Source organism: Marmota flaviventris, chromosome 1 (genome assembly GCF_047511675.1).
Source record: "Marmota flaviventris isolate mMarFla1 chromosome 1, mMarFla1.hap1, whole genome shotgun sequence".
Taxonomy (NCBI): Eukaryota; Metazoa; Chordata; class Mammalia; order Rodentia; family Sciuridae; genus Marmota; species Marmota flaviventris.
The window spans coordinates 214715247-214732700 of record NC_092498.1 but is presented as its reverse complement, the minus strand read 5'-3'; the positions used below and the strand labels follow the sequence as shown (position 1 = coordinate 214732700).

General features: G+C 40.2%; 1 protein-coding gene and 1 pseudogene across 1 annotated transcript; both read right to left on the bottom strand.

The window, feature by feature from the left end:
* Positions 1 to 6184: 6184 nt before the first annotated feature.
* Positions 6185 to 7123, bottom strand: LOC114107562 (olfactory receptor 7G2-like). Its single transcript, XM_027954978.2, has one exon. The coding sequence runs from the start codon at positions 7118 to 7120 to the stop codon at positions 6185 to 6187; it is 936 nt and encodes a 311-aa protein (XP_027810779.2). The 5' UTR covers positions 7121 to 7123.
* Positions 7124 to 13592: 6469 nt separating this feature from the next.
* Positions 13593 to 14533, bottom strand: LOC114107533 (olfactory receptor 7G2-like; annotated as a pseudogene).
* Positions 14534 to 17454: the final 2921 nt, after the last annotated feature.

The following is a 17454-nucleotide window of genomic DNA, read 5'->3' as shown; positions in this document are numbered from 1 at the left end:
AGGATTGTGCTGGTAGGTAGACCTATTGTCTCTGTCTACATGAGGAGACAGACATGTCTGACTGATTTATCATTAGGTGACACATTGGTGTAAGTCACACACTCTGAATATGATCCAAGTTTCTGAACCTGCTTTTTGAATGGGAAAAAGCTTCAACTGCATGAGCATCCTGGATGTTCCATTTGTACAATGGGGACTGTGATGGCTGTGTTCATTAGCTTGATTGTATTCATAGGTTATTAACCATCATCTTGAACATCATAAATATCTGCCATTCAGTCATGTTTCAGTGAAGCTTGAGGAAAAAAAAAAACTGGGGAAGAGAAGTGAATAGAAAGAAAGCATACGGCTCAGTGTACAGCAGTGGGAACTTCACACCCCCACTTTTCGTGGGCCCTTTATTGTTTTTTTAATATTTATTTTTTAGTTATAGTTGGACACAATACCTTTATTTTACCTATGTATTTTTATGTGGTGCTAAGGATCGAACCCAGGGTCTTGCAAATGTGAGGCGAGCGCTCAACCGCTGAGCCACAACCCTAGCCCCCTTTACTGTTTCTGACCTGAACATTGGAACAGGGCACCTTTTTTTTTTAAAAAAAAAAACAATTTTAGTTGTTAACGGATCTTTATTCAATTCATTTATTTATATGCAGTGCTGAGAATCAAACCTAGTACCTCACACTTACAAGGCAAGTGCTCTACCCCTGAGCCACAATACCAGCCCGAACACAGCACCTTTTACTGCTCAGAAGGAAGCAATGTGTCAGGGCATGTGAGGATAGAAGAGAGAAGGAAACCATGCCTTACGTGGTAAATGCAAACCCAGCATAGTGCTGCTGTGGAAGGTTGGTCATGGAGGAGCAAGAAACCGATATTCATTGGCATTGCACTTGGGATGAAATATATAACAAATTAAATGAACTAAACAATAAAGGATATGGGTAGGTGAGCCACACCTAAATTCATTTTCCAGTGTATGAACAAAGGTCTGCATGTTACCTGGTTGGCTTCAAGAGGAACCATGTTCAACACCTCATCTGTGTATTGGTGGTGGGCGATGCACACCCAGGAAGTGCGGACAGACTGACTGGGTCCACAGGTCCTGGTCAGGAAGAGTCATGTCTCTAGGAGGAGGCTCCAGTGTTGCTTCTCCACTGGGCAGGGCTGTGGAGTGGGGTGGCCACAAGCCGACTCTATGCAGTCTCCACACCCCTGGGGCTCAATATGCAAGCTCCTTGTTAGACTAGCAATTTCACTACCACTCTGATCCCTGGGGTGCATATCCTTGAAGACCAAGGAAACAGAAGGGAGGCTTTCAGGCTGGCTTGTCCCCTGGCCCCAGAAGCCAGGTGCAGATCACCCAGTTCTCTCCACTGTTTCTTCTCTCTTCCATCATGGTGCTTTGATTGTGAGGCCCATGGCAGTTTTCTAGGAAACCCCAAATATATACTTACCAGCAAAGAAAATGTAGCTATTGCATATCATGTAGCCCATTTTTCTTTTAGATGTGAAAATATAGTTTATGAATATGGGTATTACAACCCTGATCAAAAATACAACTAAGAGGTTATAATTAAAAAAATACCCAGAGGCATCTTTTTAATGTCATTGATGATTCCTGATCCTTAATTTTCATTTTCTATATATTGACCAGAAGATTCTAACCTGTGATTAATAATGATAAAAAATGACTTTTTAATCATTATTCATTGTAGCAAGTATAGACAAGGATACTATTTCCTATAGGCATTTTACAAAATCCTTTTCTAATTGCATTACAAAGTATACTTTTATTCACATTAAAGGACTGTAAGATAAAATTACGGTCTTCAACTTAAAATGAGATGTTAATTCAGCTACAGAATCTCTAAAAGTCAACAATAAGCAGATGTGTCCAGATGCTCAGTAGATTTGAATATATTTGCACCATCACTTAATAGGTGGGGACAGAGCACCACAGTAGTGTACATTTTAAAACCATTTACACTTAAGCACCTCAATATTTTTATATGTTTGTCAATTTATTTTGCTGCAGGTTTCTTGTTTCTGAATGAGTCTATAAAACCTTGTCCTCTGGTGTCTTTTTTCACTCTCCTAATTACTTTCCCTTAAAAATATAAAAAATAGATGAGATTTTCAAAGACATCAGTGACATTATTAAGAAAGGTGAATTTTTCCACGTATATTACAGAGAACAGTAATACGTAAAAATATACTGAAATTTCCAGGTTACAACAACAAAAATTTTTTTTTGTCTTGTGGTGAGCAGCCAAAGCCAAAGGGTCCTATAGATTATGTCCTTTAGTGAGAAAATTCTTCCTCCTTTCAGGCATTGAGGACACAGTGTCCTAGAGGACCTGAGTGGCCTGGGCATGGGCAGAGCTGCTTTGTGGGAGAAACGCGGCTCCACTCCAGAGTGGAGCACTGCCAGACCCAGGACCGCAGACTTGGATCACATGACAGTTTCAGGACAACCTTCAAGGAGGGCCCTAACCCAGCCCAGTGTGGCTTGGTGGGTGGGGTCGTGACCTTCTCCACCAGCAGGAAGCAGAGTCAGCAAACCCAACTGAGGAGCAGAGACCTGACTGGAGACCGGCTGTGGCCCTGTGAGAGGAGAAGCCAGGACAGAGCCTCTTTGGACAAATTCAAGACAAATCTTGAAATCTAGGAGGAAAAATATACCCTCTACCCATACAAGTGCCCCTGTAGCTGGTGCACCTGGTGAGGACACCATTGAGGAAGAAGGGGAATGGACGGCTGCCCACCTCAACACCTTTGAGTTGAGGAGGAGTTTTAAATATTTAAACACAAGTTACATAGCAGGGGCTCACTCGTTGACAGTGAAGTCCTTGCACCGTAAGGTGGGAGCCAGGATTGACTCAGGAATTAAGACATTGGAGAATGTCGTCTTCTTTCCCAACCTGATGCTGGCTGATCCCTCATCCTGAGAAACCCTGGTTCCACGGTCTTTTTCCTCCCCCTCTTTCCGTTCATGTCTGTCGTGAGGAACTCTCACGCATAGGTACAACTTTTATTTGTACATGATTCTTATCTTTTTTCCTTAGGTTGCTTTAGAGTCACAACGACCTTTACACAATATCAGGAAGACTGACACACCCTTCAACTCAAAACTAAAATGTAGCTATAGAAGACAGTTACAGTATATAGTTTTAGTTATACATAGTATATATAGATATTGTTACAACTAGTTTTTGCACAGTTATACATGAGTTACATGTATACATGTGAGTTATACAAATAGTTATAGGTAACTATAACCTAATGCTATAATTTGTATTTATAATAAATAATAAAAGTAGAAAAGGTGACACAATAAAATGCAACCATAGTGGGTTATTCTAAGTATAGCTAAGTATAGCTAAAAGTATGATTTTGGATATTAAAAGAAGAGTTTCTAACATATTCCCTCTAACCAAATTAACTAAAAAGCATACATTTCACCCCTTTTTTAAGAATTTTTGAATTTCTCTATCAAGTATTCATTCTAAGTAATAATTTATACATTTACACATATGTACACAAACACATTGGCACACACACACACACACACACATACACAGAAGGTCCTACACCCAAATTTTGGGTCTCGGTTATTAATTTTGTTGCACAAAATTGCAAAGTATCAGAAAAGCCATTAACCTGGGGTACAAGGCACACTTGTGATTGTAACTAAAAAAATGATTTATTTGTTACCTTGTTAAAATCGGTTTTATCTGGCACAGTGGTGCTTGGTGGCACACGCCTGTAATCCCAGTGGCTTGGGAGGATGAGGCAGGAGGATCACAAGTCCAAAGCCAGCCTCAGCAATTTAATGAGGCCCAAAGCAAAATATTTAGAGACAGGTCTCTAAATAAAAAGTATAAAAAGGGCTGGGGATGTGGCTCAGTGGTTGAACATCTCTGGATTCAATCTCCAATACCAAAATAAATAAAAAATAAAATAAGATAGTTTTACCTGTCTGAGGTGCGGCAGCAATGAAAGCCTGTGATATTAGGGAAGAGAAAGATATAATCCTATTGTTCAGGAAATAGTGTCCAGAAAAACATTAACTGATAAGTGAACAGATAGAGCATATAATGGGAGTATATGGAAATTAAAAGAAAAATTTGATGCGGTCTCACAGCAAAAGCAACAATAAATTTTAGGTGGTTTTAGCCTCAATTGCAAAGGGCAAGACTAAAAATCCCTTACTGAGGCTATTGTTGCTTTCAGTGCTAAAAATGAAAAATTAAACTGAAAAATTAAACTCTAATTACACTGAGCACTGGGGGCACCTACTAAACACTATGAAGCACAATTCTAAAGAATAAATTTGCAGAATGTATTTAAAGACAAAGGACTGTTATTCCAATTACTTACATGAATATTGTGAATTAACGATAGATATGCAGCATGATGGACATATCGCTCATGTGTATTACTTCAGAGAGGAATCCAATGGCCCATAATACATGGAAAGGCTCATAACCTCCTAACATTAAACTGTAGGTGAACAGTTACACCCTTTGAATTGTCAGAGCAAATGGAAGTGTTTGGGGGATGGTGCAGAACCCCAGAATACCTAAGGGGAGGGTAAGTTGGTTCAATTCTTTGAAACTACCCAAACGTGAAAACTGTTCTGCTACAGCCAGCACTTCCACACCAAGTATGTGTCCCAGGGCGTGGGGTTCAATCTGAGGGCACTGGCCACGTGTGCCTGTACAATACCACTGAGCTACGTCCCCAGCCCTAAAACTATTTTTTATTCACTTTGAGAGTCATGGTAGAGAATATTCAAGAAGTTTATCCAAATAGCAGAAAAATGGACACCAAACCTTGTTCCACATCAGAAAAGCTACGTATGTTTAATGTCACCATATATAATGTGTAAAAAATACAGAGCACCCAAATCAAGAAATAACTCTGAAACCAATGAAAGGGTCATTTCTGAAGCACGAAGATGAGACTTGCATGAAAAAATTGGAATTCATTATGTGACATGTTATGCAGGGTTGTCATGAGGGTGATGAATATGGATTGGATTGCTGTAAAAATGACAGTTTTTCCGGGCAAAAGTGACCCAATACTGGCAATCAGATACTGACTTCATCAAATCAGTTTTCCACGGTCACAGAGCCTCCTCCTGGGTTCTGTCTTCTCCACTCCTGTCTTAGGAAGAGACATGGGATTACATTTAGATCCCTCCCAGATGGTCCACTAAGTGCTCCTGCTCTGCCAACCCCCTTGTTCCCAACAAGCAACACTCGTCATTCATCCCACACTTGGATCACAAGTTGACATAGTTTGAAGACCACCATGGAGTCCACCCCAGAGATGCCACTGGTTGGTACATGGGGAATTCCCTACCCAAGACACCCAGGAGTGGGCTCCCAGATTGCTGTCTGTGGCATCGGGTCCAGGTATGACAACTTCATTGGGAATTGAATGAATGAAGTTCTGCTCTCTGTGCCAGCATATTTCCTACCTCTGATATCTTTGGAATGAAAAGTTTTTCTCCTTATTGTCACAGCATATTAAAGTCATGTTTTTTTTTAAACTAGGAATGAAGATATCTTCATTGATGGACTTCAAGTATGTCACAGTCATCTCAAACCACTGATCTGATCCAATCATGACAATTTTATAGACAAGACGTTGAGTATGGTCAATGCTATTTTTTCCACAGAAGCATATGGATGCCAGTAGTAGATCTCAATTTTTGCTTCTCAGGATATGAATGTCCACCCCTTTGCTTGCATTAGCTTGACACTGGGATGCAATTCTAATGGCCCCCGCTGTGATCAGTGGAAGCGATTCTCTTAATATGGCCAAGCGTTGCTTAAATACCACCCTTATCCTGCCATCCTTCACTAACTTGCCTTCTTCTGAGACTTCAACGCAAAGAAAATTCTAAGACTGGAATCCTTGCTTCAGGGTCCACTTCTGTGGAATCAAAGCAACAAAGTTATCTTTGGGGAGAGAAATCATGTGGCAAATACCACAGAACTAGACAAAAAGCAAGCCAGGTTTCAGGACGATTTAAAATCCACTTGGCCATTATGTGAGTTCAGTAATTTAGAAGAGTATAGTGACATAAGAGTCAGGAATTATAGCTCATCACACATGTTTTCACTGTTAACTATTCTAGAAAGCCAGTTTAAAAAAAAGGGCAAACAACACATCATAGAACAGCTCTCCCACTGATGAGTTTCCCCAAGGCCTCCTTCATGTCCTTGTTCCTCAAACCATAGATAAATGAATTCATCAACTGAGGGACCACTGTGTACATCACTGAAGCCATTGCTGTCTTCCTGGGGGAGTCAGAAACTGCGGAGCTTATGTACACCCCAAAAGCTGTTCCATAGAACAGGGAGACAACAGACAGGTGAGACCCACAGGTGGAAAAGGCTTTGTGTTTTCCTTCTGATGATGGCATCCTCAAGACAGAGGACACAATGTGAATATAAGAGAAAATGATCCCAGAGAAAGGAATACCACCAAATAGGCAAGCTACAACATATATCAGGATGTTATCAACGAAGATATCTGAACAGGCCAGCTTGATGATCTGAGCAAGTTCACAGAAGAAGTGAGGGATCCCCAGGTCTGTGCAGAAGGACAGACGCAGCACCATCAGAGTGTGCAGCAGGCCATCCACAAGACTAATTGACAAGGAAAACAGCATCAGCAGTCCACACAGCCAGGGGTTCATGATGACTGTGTACCTGAGTGGATGGCAGATGGCCACGTAGCGGTCATAGGCCATCACTGCAAGCAGACAATTTTCCAAGCCACCGAAGACTAAGACAAAGCAGACCTGGGTGAGGCAGGCCGTGTAGGTGATACTCTTATTCTGTGTTAGGATGTTCACCAGCATCTTGGGGATGGTGCTTGAGCTTAAACAAATGTCAGTGAGGGAAAGATTGGCAAGAAAGAAGTACATGGGGGTGTGGAGGTGGGAGTCATTGCTGATGGCCAGGATGATGAGCAGGTTCCCCAGGATAGTGACCAGGTACATGCACAGGAATAGTACAAAGAGGATGGGCTGCAGGTCTGGATTCTCTGTCAGTCCCAGGAGAAGGAATTCTAAAACAGCTGTATTGTTTCTAGCTTCCATGTTGGTGATGAATCTGAAGGAAAAGAAAGAGTCAAGGGCTGGGGTGTGGCTCAGTGGGAGAGCGCTGCCCAGCATGCGTGGGTTCAATCCTCAGCACCACGAGAATAAAATAAAGATATTGTGTCCACCTATAACTAAAAAATAAATATTAAAAAAAGAAAAGAGCCAAGATATAATAAGATATAAGGACTCCAGTGAATGGAATCTGTTACTGCAGAGAGATTGAGGCAGGAAGAATGACAGTTGGGCGCGTCTTGGTGCTGACCCATGAGAACGTGCCGGAAAGATGACGTTCCACAGGAGCCGAGTGGGCCACTGCTTTTCTCTTCATCTCACTTATGTTCTTTCTTGTTGCTTCTGCAGGATGAGATTTTCATAAAACACTGCACTCACTTCCTGACCATTAATTAGGGGGCCCTGTGCTCCCTGATTGGCCCCAAGAGCAATGAGGTCAAGCATCCTACCTGTATACTGAAGATGGAAGATGTGTCCTCCAGACGCGCAGACACAGTCAGTGAGAGACTGGGATCTTGGTCTGAAGGTTCATCTCTGGGAGGAGGCTCCGGAGCTGCTTCCTGACTGGGGCAGGGCCGTCCAGTGACATCACAGGCCAGCTCCTATTGTCTCCATATCCCTGGGGGCTCAAAATCCAAGGTCCTCATTAAACAGCTATTTTACTGTCATTCTAATCCCAGGAGTTCATGTCCCCAAAGACCAAGACTTTGGAGGTGAGGAGTTCAGGACGGCTGATTTCCTGACCCCAAGGCCAAGTGTTCCCATGTTTCTGCACACCTAACACACACCTCTTCTATGACACAGTCCCGTGTTCCTTGTAAGTTACAAACTAAGTCACATCTATCTATCACATTTTATCTCAAAATCAGTTGCCCATTTTAGGTGTGAGAATGTCTTACAGATTCAGGTATAAATAGTGTCATTTTAAATGTTATCTAAATATTTAAAAATACAGGAACTCAGGCACGTCTTTTCTTAATTACAATTGGTGTTGACTGAACCTTAATTTTTGCACAGAGAATTATAATCTGTTTTCTATGATCACAGCTAATGGTCCAAAATACAGACAGACCATGACAGCTTGTTCAGAATTTAACGTTTTCACAATGGTTTCAACAGTCTTTTTGACAGAAAGAGGCTGTGAGTTGAAATTATAATTCTTCATTTCTTAATGAAGAAATATGTTAGTTAATTACTAAATTACCAAAAGAAAAAACTATGCAAATGTGTCCATAAACTCAGCACATTTGTTTAGATTTTGGACATCTTTTAAAGGGTGAGTGCGTTATTCATATTAGTGTTCACTCCAAAGACATTTTTAGTTAAGGGTTTTGATATTTTCATGTGTTATTAACACATTTTACACCATGTTAACTCATTCCATATAAATTTCTAATTTTCAAGTAGCTGATTTTTTTTTTACAAGATAGCATTGTGATTTTATTTTATTTTATTTTTGGTACTAGGTGTTGAACCTAGGGGCATTCAATCACTGAGCCACATCCCCTGCCCTTTTTATTTTTTTAATTTGCAGATGGGGTCTCACTACGTTGCTTAGGGCCTTACTAAATTGCTGAGGCTGGTCTGGAACTTGTGGTCCTCCTGCCTCAGCCTCCTGAGTCTTTGGGATTACAGGAGTGCGCCAATGTATCCTGTGCATTGTGATATCTTTCTTTACCGTCTTAACCCCATCAATATTTACACCAATGAGTCATAGTTAAAATGAACAAAGACATCGATGGAATTTAAAAAGGTCATTTTTTTCTATGCACCGCACAAAGAGAACAGCAAATATTAAAAGAGGATAATGTTTTACAGGTACCAATAAAGAACTTGACACAATTTGTCAAGAATAGAAGTAAAAGGGGCCGTGGATGTTTCCCCATAAACAAGAAATATTTCTTCTTTCTAGATATTGAAACCTCAGTGTTCCAGGGGACTAGTTGCTAAGGGCAGAGGTAGAGCTTTCTTTGTTCCAGAAGTATGGGCTAACCCAAGAGTCAGGCATTGCCTAAACCCATGGCTGTGGACGTAGACCACCTTAGGGTTGCAGAAAAATCTCCAAGGAAGAACATAACCAAGCTTGCTATTGACTTGGTGGATGGATTTATGATATGGTGTTCTTCATATCTTCAAATATCCAAACTCAGTTAACTGAATTCAGGATCAGAGACCCCATTGGTGAGGATGAGGCAACTATGACCCTGCCAGTTAAGAAATCAGGTCAAAGCCTCATTGCATTGATGGATTAACTGATGCATCATAGTTATACATAATGTTGGAGTTCATTTTGACATAATTATAAAAGCATGGACTATAATTTGCTCCATTTCAGGCCTCAGTACTTTCTCTTTCCCTTCCCTCCTTCCTCCTTCTCTTCCCCTTCCACTGCTCCACTGGTCTTCCTTCTACTTACTTATGGCTTCTTAAATTTGTGCTTTATAGATACACATCAAAGTGCAGTTCACTATGGTATAATCATACATGTACATAGTATAATTTGGTCCATTTCATTTCCCACTTCTTCCCTTTCCCCATCCCTCCTTCCTCCTCCTCCACCCCCTTCCTCAGCCCCACTGATATCTCTTCTTTTCATGGGTTTCCTTCTCTTTTCCCCTTGGTTTGCTCGGGTGTCAGCATATGAAAGAAACATTTTTGTGTTTCTGAGACCAGCCTGTTTCACTCAGCATGATGCTCTCCGGCTCCATCCATTTACCAGTGAATGACATAATTCCATTCTTCTTTATGGCTGAGTAAGACTCCATTTCTTTATCTAACCATCTTTTGAGGGACTCCTAGGCTGGTTTCATAAACTGGCTACTGTGAATCGCGTTGCTATAAACATTGGTATGCATATATCACTGTAGTATGCTGATTTTAGTTCTTTAGGATGAATACCAAGGAGTGGGATAGCTGGGTCCTGTGGTGGTTCATTCCTTGTCTTTTGAGGAATCTCCATACCATTTTTCAGAGTGGTTGTAGTGATTTGCAGTCCCACCAACAACATGTAAGAGAACCTTTCTCCCACATCTTCAGCACTTATTATTATTTGTATTTTGATACTTGCCACCAGAACTGGAGTGAGATGAAGTCTTGGTATAGTTTGGATTGGCATCTTCCTGATTGCCCTCAGGAGATGAACATTTCTTCATGTATTTGTTGGACACTTGCATTTCTTCTTGTGAGAAATGCCTCTGCTCATGTTCATCAAAGCACCACTGACATATGGGCACCCTTCCTTCTGTACTAGCTTCTGCTTTTCTTTCAAGGTATCTTTAGAGTCACAACTATACTCACAGGTGAAATCAGGAAATATGACATTGCAATTCAACTCAAAATAAGACATGCATGAAGGTATCAATATATAAATACAAGTGGTAATGCACAGAGAGTATCATAATAATGCAACCCCATCAGGCTCATTCTATTTATTGCTCAGTGAAATTTTAATTTGTTTTTGAATATTATAGGCAGACTTTTCTAATCATAATGGACTAAGCATTTAATCAATATTTTGCTTCCTTTTTAGAATTTTACTACCAAGTTTTCCAAATTTCATAGTATTGGTGCATGTATGTGCTGGTTCGTGTATACACACACACACACACACACACACAGTCACAGAGTAAAACTGTGTCTTGTTTATCCGCATTTTTACAGAAAATTCCAAACTCTCAGAAAAGAACTTAATTTGTGATACAAAGCCATTTTATGATTGTATGTAAGAAACTTGAGGGCTTGTTTTTTACCACAATGAACTAGATACAATTGATTGATGTGTTGAGATCAGTAAGACAAGAGATATTGTTGCAAGAATGCATAGTCATCTTATTATTCAAAAAAAGAGAGTCCAGGAAAACACTAACTCATGAATGAATGGCTTCTTTATTGCCAAATTGGCATTACAGTGAATGGATGGACTATTTCATAAATCACGCTAAAATAAAAATGAATTTGGATATCTTACTCTTATCAAAGACAAATAAATTTCAGGTGGTTTCAGCCTCAATTGCAAAAGGAAAGAGAAAAATTTATTTGTTGAGGTGATTAGTCATTTCAATGTCAAGACTTGTTGTGTACAGACCAAGAGAGAAAATACTGACAAATTAAAACCTGCTAAAACCAAGCACTTTGGGACATCCATGATATAGTATAAAGCCCATGGCAAAGGAGGCACACTCCCCCAAAATAAAATTTTACTATTACAAACTACAAAGAATCGCTATTCCACATGCATAAATAATTTGTCTATTTGGAAAAGAAAACGACAGGCAGTTCAATGGAAATATCATAAACATTTATTTAACAAGGGAAGAAAATAAATGGCTCATAATATGTGAGAAGACTCTCAATGTCATAGTAAGAAATGTAAATTAATTAATGTTTTACATCCATTAGATTGTCGAGGTAAATAAAATATTCTGCACGTGATGTAAAACACAAGGAACATCTAATTAGAACTTAAATTCACTATACCATTTAGAAATATTCTTCATCCAACCCAAAAGTTACTATGCAATAGCTCGTAATTTCACGATGTATGTCAAAATACATTTATTTCCTCCAGAAGACACAGAGGAGAATATTCACACAGCTTTGATCACAACATAAGAAAAACAGATACCCAAATTATGTCCACATCAAAAAAATGCCCCTGACCTTCAAGGTCTCAATACACAACTCAAACATAGAGCACTGAAAATAGATGGATAACTGCTAAATGGACAATAGCAGGATTGATGGAGAAGCTCAATGACGAGAAGAATGTGACACATGATTAATCTATTCATTACCAGCGGTGGACATTGGCACATGATTTCTATTCTCTAAACGTATTCTCTCTGCCTGTGTTCCACAGAAGCAGACCCTAAGGCAGAGTTTCTAGTTTCAGCAATTTTTCTGTGGTACATTCTCAGAAAAGGCAAGGTCAAAATGAAACAAATTTATGAAATGAAAAGTATAGGAATATCTGCAAGGGTGATAAAAATGCCCTAGAGTGGAAATCACAATGGTGCACTTAAAAAAATAATTGAATACTGGAGGTCAGTACTGGCTGGCTCAATACAGATTCCGTCTCCATGGATACAATGCGTCCCACTTTTCTCTGTGTCTTCTCCACTTTTATCTTGTAAAGAGACATCATTACACTGAAGGCCACCCAGGTGAACCAGGATACATTTCTCTTCTGCAAATCCTCTTTCCCCCATTATCATATGAGTAACATTCACACCTTTATCACATAAGATAAGCACAAGTTATTGGGACAGGATCTGGGTGCATTTAGAGGGCGACCATTCAGTCCACTACAGAGATGCAATTTGGTAGGTTCACAGAAAAAAGGACCAAGGGGAGGACCCTCAGCATTCCATCTCAGGCATCATGCCCAAATGCAACACCTCAACTTATTCCTACTCCTGGGTTTCTGAGGGAGAACCAGCCCTGGGATGAGCTCACGTTGGGGAGGACTGAAGGAAGCCCTGCTCTCTGTCCCTGTAGATTCTCTGCTCACACGTCCTTGATGTGAACGATAACTCTCTTTGTTGTTTCAGTTTATTGTCATTGGATTTTACTTCTTATTAGGAATGAGGGCATCTCCCTTGATGAGTTTAAAAGATCTCGCAATCATTTCAAAACAGTAATATGGAATTAAGCCATTTTAATTATAGAAATTAAAATGGAGATGGTAGATGCTATTACTACCCGAGAAAGATATTTGCTGCCAGTAACTTGTTTCAGTAATTGCGTTATGTAATCCCTTTACCTCCCATTAGTATTAAGTCTAAGGAGGAAATTCACTTCAACCTAATTAAGTCATCAGGTGAAAACTATTGTAGGGGTTCTGTGTTTGGGAGCGGGATCCCTGATGACTTCATGGCTGTGGCATGTTTGGTGTGCCTGAGAAAGTTTCTATGCAAAGGCATAGGTTACCTGGTTGCTATGGCAATGCTAGAGTCTTATCAGCATCAACCTTAACCTTAGGCACATAACTCCTGGGATAGAGGAACTTGCTTGCTAGATAACTACAAGGTTTCCCCAAGCTCCGGTGCTCCTGGAGCTGCCCAACTAACAGTGGACCTTCTTGAGAGCTGCACAAAGCTCCTGACACTGCATATTGTAACTATGAAATGTAACTGCAGAATAAGCAGCCTTCCTGATATACTCTAAACAATAATGTGGTTGTGGTACTAATAACCTAATGTAACCTATTGGTATAAATAAAGGTGGCCGCTTGGACAAAGAGCTACTCTTAAATACAAGTGATAATGCACAGAGAGTACCATAATAATGCAACCCTATAGGATTCATTCTATTTATTGCTCAGTGAAATTTGAATTTGTTTTTGAATATTATAGGCAGACTTTTCTAATACATTCTCTGTGATCATAATGGACTAAACATTTAGTAATCCTGTCATTTTGACTTAGTGGAGAAATCCTAATGCAAAGCAAATGACTCATTATAGATGAGCCAATATCCTGCCAGTGAGTTTCCTCAAGGCCCCCTTCATGTCCCTGTTCCTCAGGCTGTAGATAAAGGGGTTCAGCATTGGAGGGACCACGGTGTACATCACTGAAGCCACTGCAGTCTTTCTGGGGGAGTCACTAAATACAGAGGTAATATACACCCCAAAAGATGTCCCATAAAACAAGAAAACAATAGACAGGTGAGACCCACAGGTGGAAAAGGCTTTGTGCTTTCCTCCTGATGATGACATTTTTAAGACAGAGGACACAATGTGAATGTAAGAAAAAATTATTCCAGAGAAAGGAATACCAACAAATATGCAAGCTGCCAAATATACCAGGATGTTGTGAATAAGGGTGTCAGAACAGGCCAGCTTGATGAGCTGAGCAAGTTCACAGAAGAAGTCGGGGATCCCCAGGTCTGTGCAGAAGGACAGTCGCAGCACCATCAGACTGTGCAGCAGGCCATCCCCAATGCTGATGATCAGAGAGACCTGGACAAGCACAACACAGAGGCAGGGGTTCATGATGACCATGTAGCTCAGGGGTGGCAAATGGCCACATAGCGGTCATAGGCCATCACTGCAAGGAGAAAATTTTCTAAGAGACTAAAAACCAAGACAAAGCAGAGCTGCGAGATGCATTCTGCATAAGAGATGCTCTGATTCTGTGTCGGGATGTTCACCAGCATCTTTGGAATCATGCTTGTGCTTAAGCAGATGTCATTCAAGGACAGATTACAGAGGAAGAAGTACATGGGGGTGTGGAGGTGGGAGTCTGAGCTGATGGTCAGGATGATGAGCAGGTTCCCCAGGATGGTGACCAGGTACATGGACAGGAACAGGCTGAAGACGAGGGGCTGCAGGGCCGGGTCCTCTGTCAGTCCCAGGAGAAGGAATTCTAAAACAGCTGTGTGGTTTCTAGTTTCCATGTTGTTGACAAATCATATGAAATTGATAGGGTGAAAGCTAAAAATTAATGGACCAGCAGGTGCAGCATCACCTGGGAATAGGTTAGGACCACCTGGTAGACTCCTTAATCTTTAGATTTTTAATACTAGTAGTATGGGAATTTCTATTAAGACACCCAGTCCAAGGTAATTGGTTACGATACTCCTACCAACTAATATACTCACCACAATCCCTGCTCAACATGCACAAGAACACAAACACATTTCAGAATATTTTGTAGGTCATTATGTTTAAGAAGCAGCAGATTTATGCTGTGTAGCAAAAGTGACGTCTCCTTGAGGAAAGTAGGAGACTGCAACATAGAGAACTGGGTGGGTATCAGTTCACACGTCGGGGAATTTGTCCAGAAGACGACAGTTGACAGGAGTGGGCTAGGGAGACTGGCTTCTCATCATCAGGGTGTCCTCTCCTCCCTGCTTCCCCAGGAAAACATCTGCTCTGCTTTCCAAAGCTTGATTAAGGCTGTGTGTTCCCTGTTTGGGTGGAAGAGGGGTGGTGTTGAACATCTTACTTAATGTTTTCTGTGGTGCTGGGGATGGAACCCAGGGCTCACAAGGGTTTAAGTGCTCTACCACTGAGCCACATCCACAGCCCATCTTACCTGAATGTTGCAGATATAAGATGTGTCCTCAGGAAATACAGACTGATTAATGAGTGGATGAGACCCTGGTCAGGAAGGCTCATCTCTGGGAGGAGGCTCAGGTGCTGCTTCCCAGATTGGGAAGGACTTTTGTGGGGAGTGGTCACAGGCTCTAGTCTCTGTGTCCCTGGGGCTCAATATCCAAAGCTCCTCATTAGACCAGTTATATCACTAGTATTCTAATCTCAGGAGAGCATGTCCTTAAAGACCAAGAATGGAGGCGAGGAGTTTGGGACAGGCCAGATGTTCCCATTCAGTTCTCCCCATTTTTCCTGCCCATCTTCATTTCTGAGTCCTTGAACATGTAACACACACCACTTATTATACATTCAAATGTTCCTTTTGACTTACAAACTAAACCATCAAGCCTGGTTCTTATTTTAGGTATCATAATATGTCTTATATATGTGGGTCTAAATGGTGTCATTCTAACTGTTATCTAAATATTATAAAATACAGACCCTCAGGGATGACTCTTCTTAGCTATCATTGATGTTAATTTTTGCTTTCATATTGAACACAGAGGATTATAATCTATTTTCTAGGATCACTGCTAATGGCCAAAATTACAGACAGGACCATGACTCTTCATTTAGAATTTAATGAACACCTGCTTCAATTTTATCACAATAGTTTTCTCCACATACAGAGAGGATAGTTAAACTTATGGTTCTTCATCTATACATGAAGTTCTAATTCAAATTACAAAATCTTCCCAAGGTAGTGTGTCCATATATTTAGCTCATCGGGTTGGATTTCAACCATCGCTTAATGGAGTTGGTGTTCTACATTGGTGTTTATTTAAAAAAAAAACTTTCATATTTGGGGATTTCTCTATGATCATATGTTTATCAAGTTACTTTACATTTAACCTCTTTTCATGTGAACTTATAATTCACTGGATATATTTTTTTGCAATTTGTGAAGAGAGAGATTGTGATGGTTTTCTTCAATGTCTCAACTCTATTAATTTTAAAAGGAGAAAGAGTAAAAAAAACTGTAATAGGTCTTCAATAAACTTTGGTTTAATTTTTAAGAGAAACTCATATACATTGGATGCTCATCAAATCAGAAAAATATGATGCAGAAGAGAGATGAAGGGATTTCTAGAACTATGTCTTAGAATGAGTGAGTTCAATGCAAGATGGGAGTATTGGATTTAATTAAGTGCACACATTTCTCTCAATAAAATTCAGAAAGCAATTTGTCCTGGGAACAAAAAATAATTTAACGTTTATCAATAATACAACTCTCCATGGAACATCACCAGCCTCACAAAATTTTATACAGACGTTCTTCCCAACATTCAGGAGAACTGATTTCAATTAAAGGGCAATTTCAGAAAATATGGGTAAGGAATATGCTCTATATTATCCTCAATTTGAATGTCATATATAGACAAGTTTAATACACAAAAGGGAAACCCAAATGTACTCTGACTGCAGATTTTCTGGCAGAATATTAGAAATAGGAGTCTGGCAAAGATAGAGAGTGCGACCATTTTTCATTTGTTTTTCTATCAAGGAATGCGAGGTTGGTTCTATCTCTACATAACTACATCATGTGCTCTTGACTACAGAAGGTCTTTTATCAAACATCATCTTTTCAGTGAAGCATCTCATTGTCATCCTGTTTAAAATTAGAATAACTTTCACATCATCATATTTCCTAACACATATAATCCATAGCATCTCTCAGCACTGAAAAGAATGTGATTTTCATATGAAAACAGGTTTGGCTACCAAGAATAAAACAGAAACAAAGTTTTATACTGACAGGTTATTAGGATGTGTAACTGGGATGAGACCCTGTAGAAGAGAAGTGATTGAAAATTGACTAGGCTGAGGGATAAATTGTGCTGGGATAACCAGCATCTCCCAATAAGTGTCCTCTGACCTGCCAGGGGATAGAAAATGGAGATGAACCTTCAGATTTGTCCCAAATTAGGGCAAGTGAGTCAGGTCCTTAAACTGCACAATATTACCATGGATGCAATTTGGGAAGGGGAAGTAATCTTGGTTGCAATCTCTTTTATTTTATAAAATTAATTAATTAATTAATTTATTGGTGCTAGGGATTGAACCTAGGGGCACTTAACAACTGAGCCACATCCCTAGCCTTTTTTTGTTTTAGCAAAATAGGGTTTTGCTAAGTTGCTCAGGATCTCCTGATCCTCCAGCCTCAACCTCCCAAGGGTCTGGGATTTCAGGTGTGTGCCACGGTGCCCGGCGCAGTCAATCTCTG

Bases quoted from the DNA above. Each gene is read 5' to 3' on its own strand.
- LOC114107562 (XM_027954978.2), bottom strand. From the start codon at position 7,120: ATGGAAGCTAGAAACAATACAGCTGTTTTAGAATTCCTTCTCCTGGGA.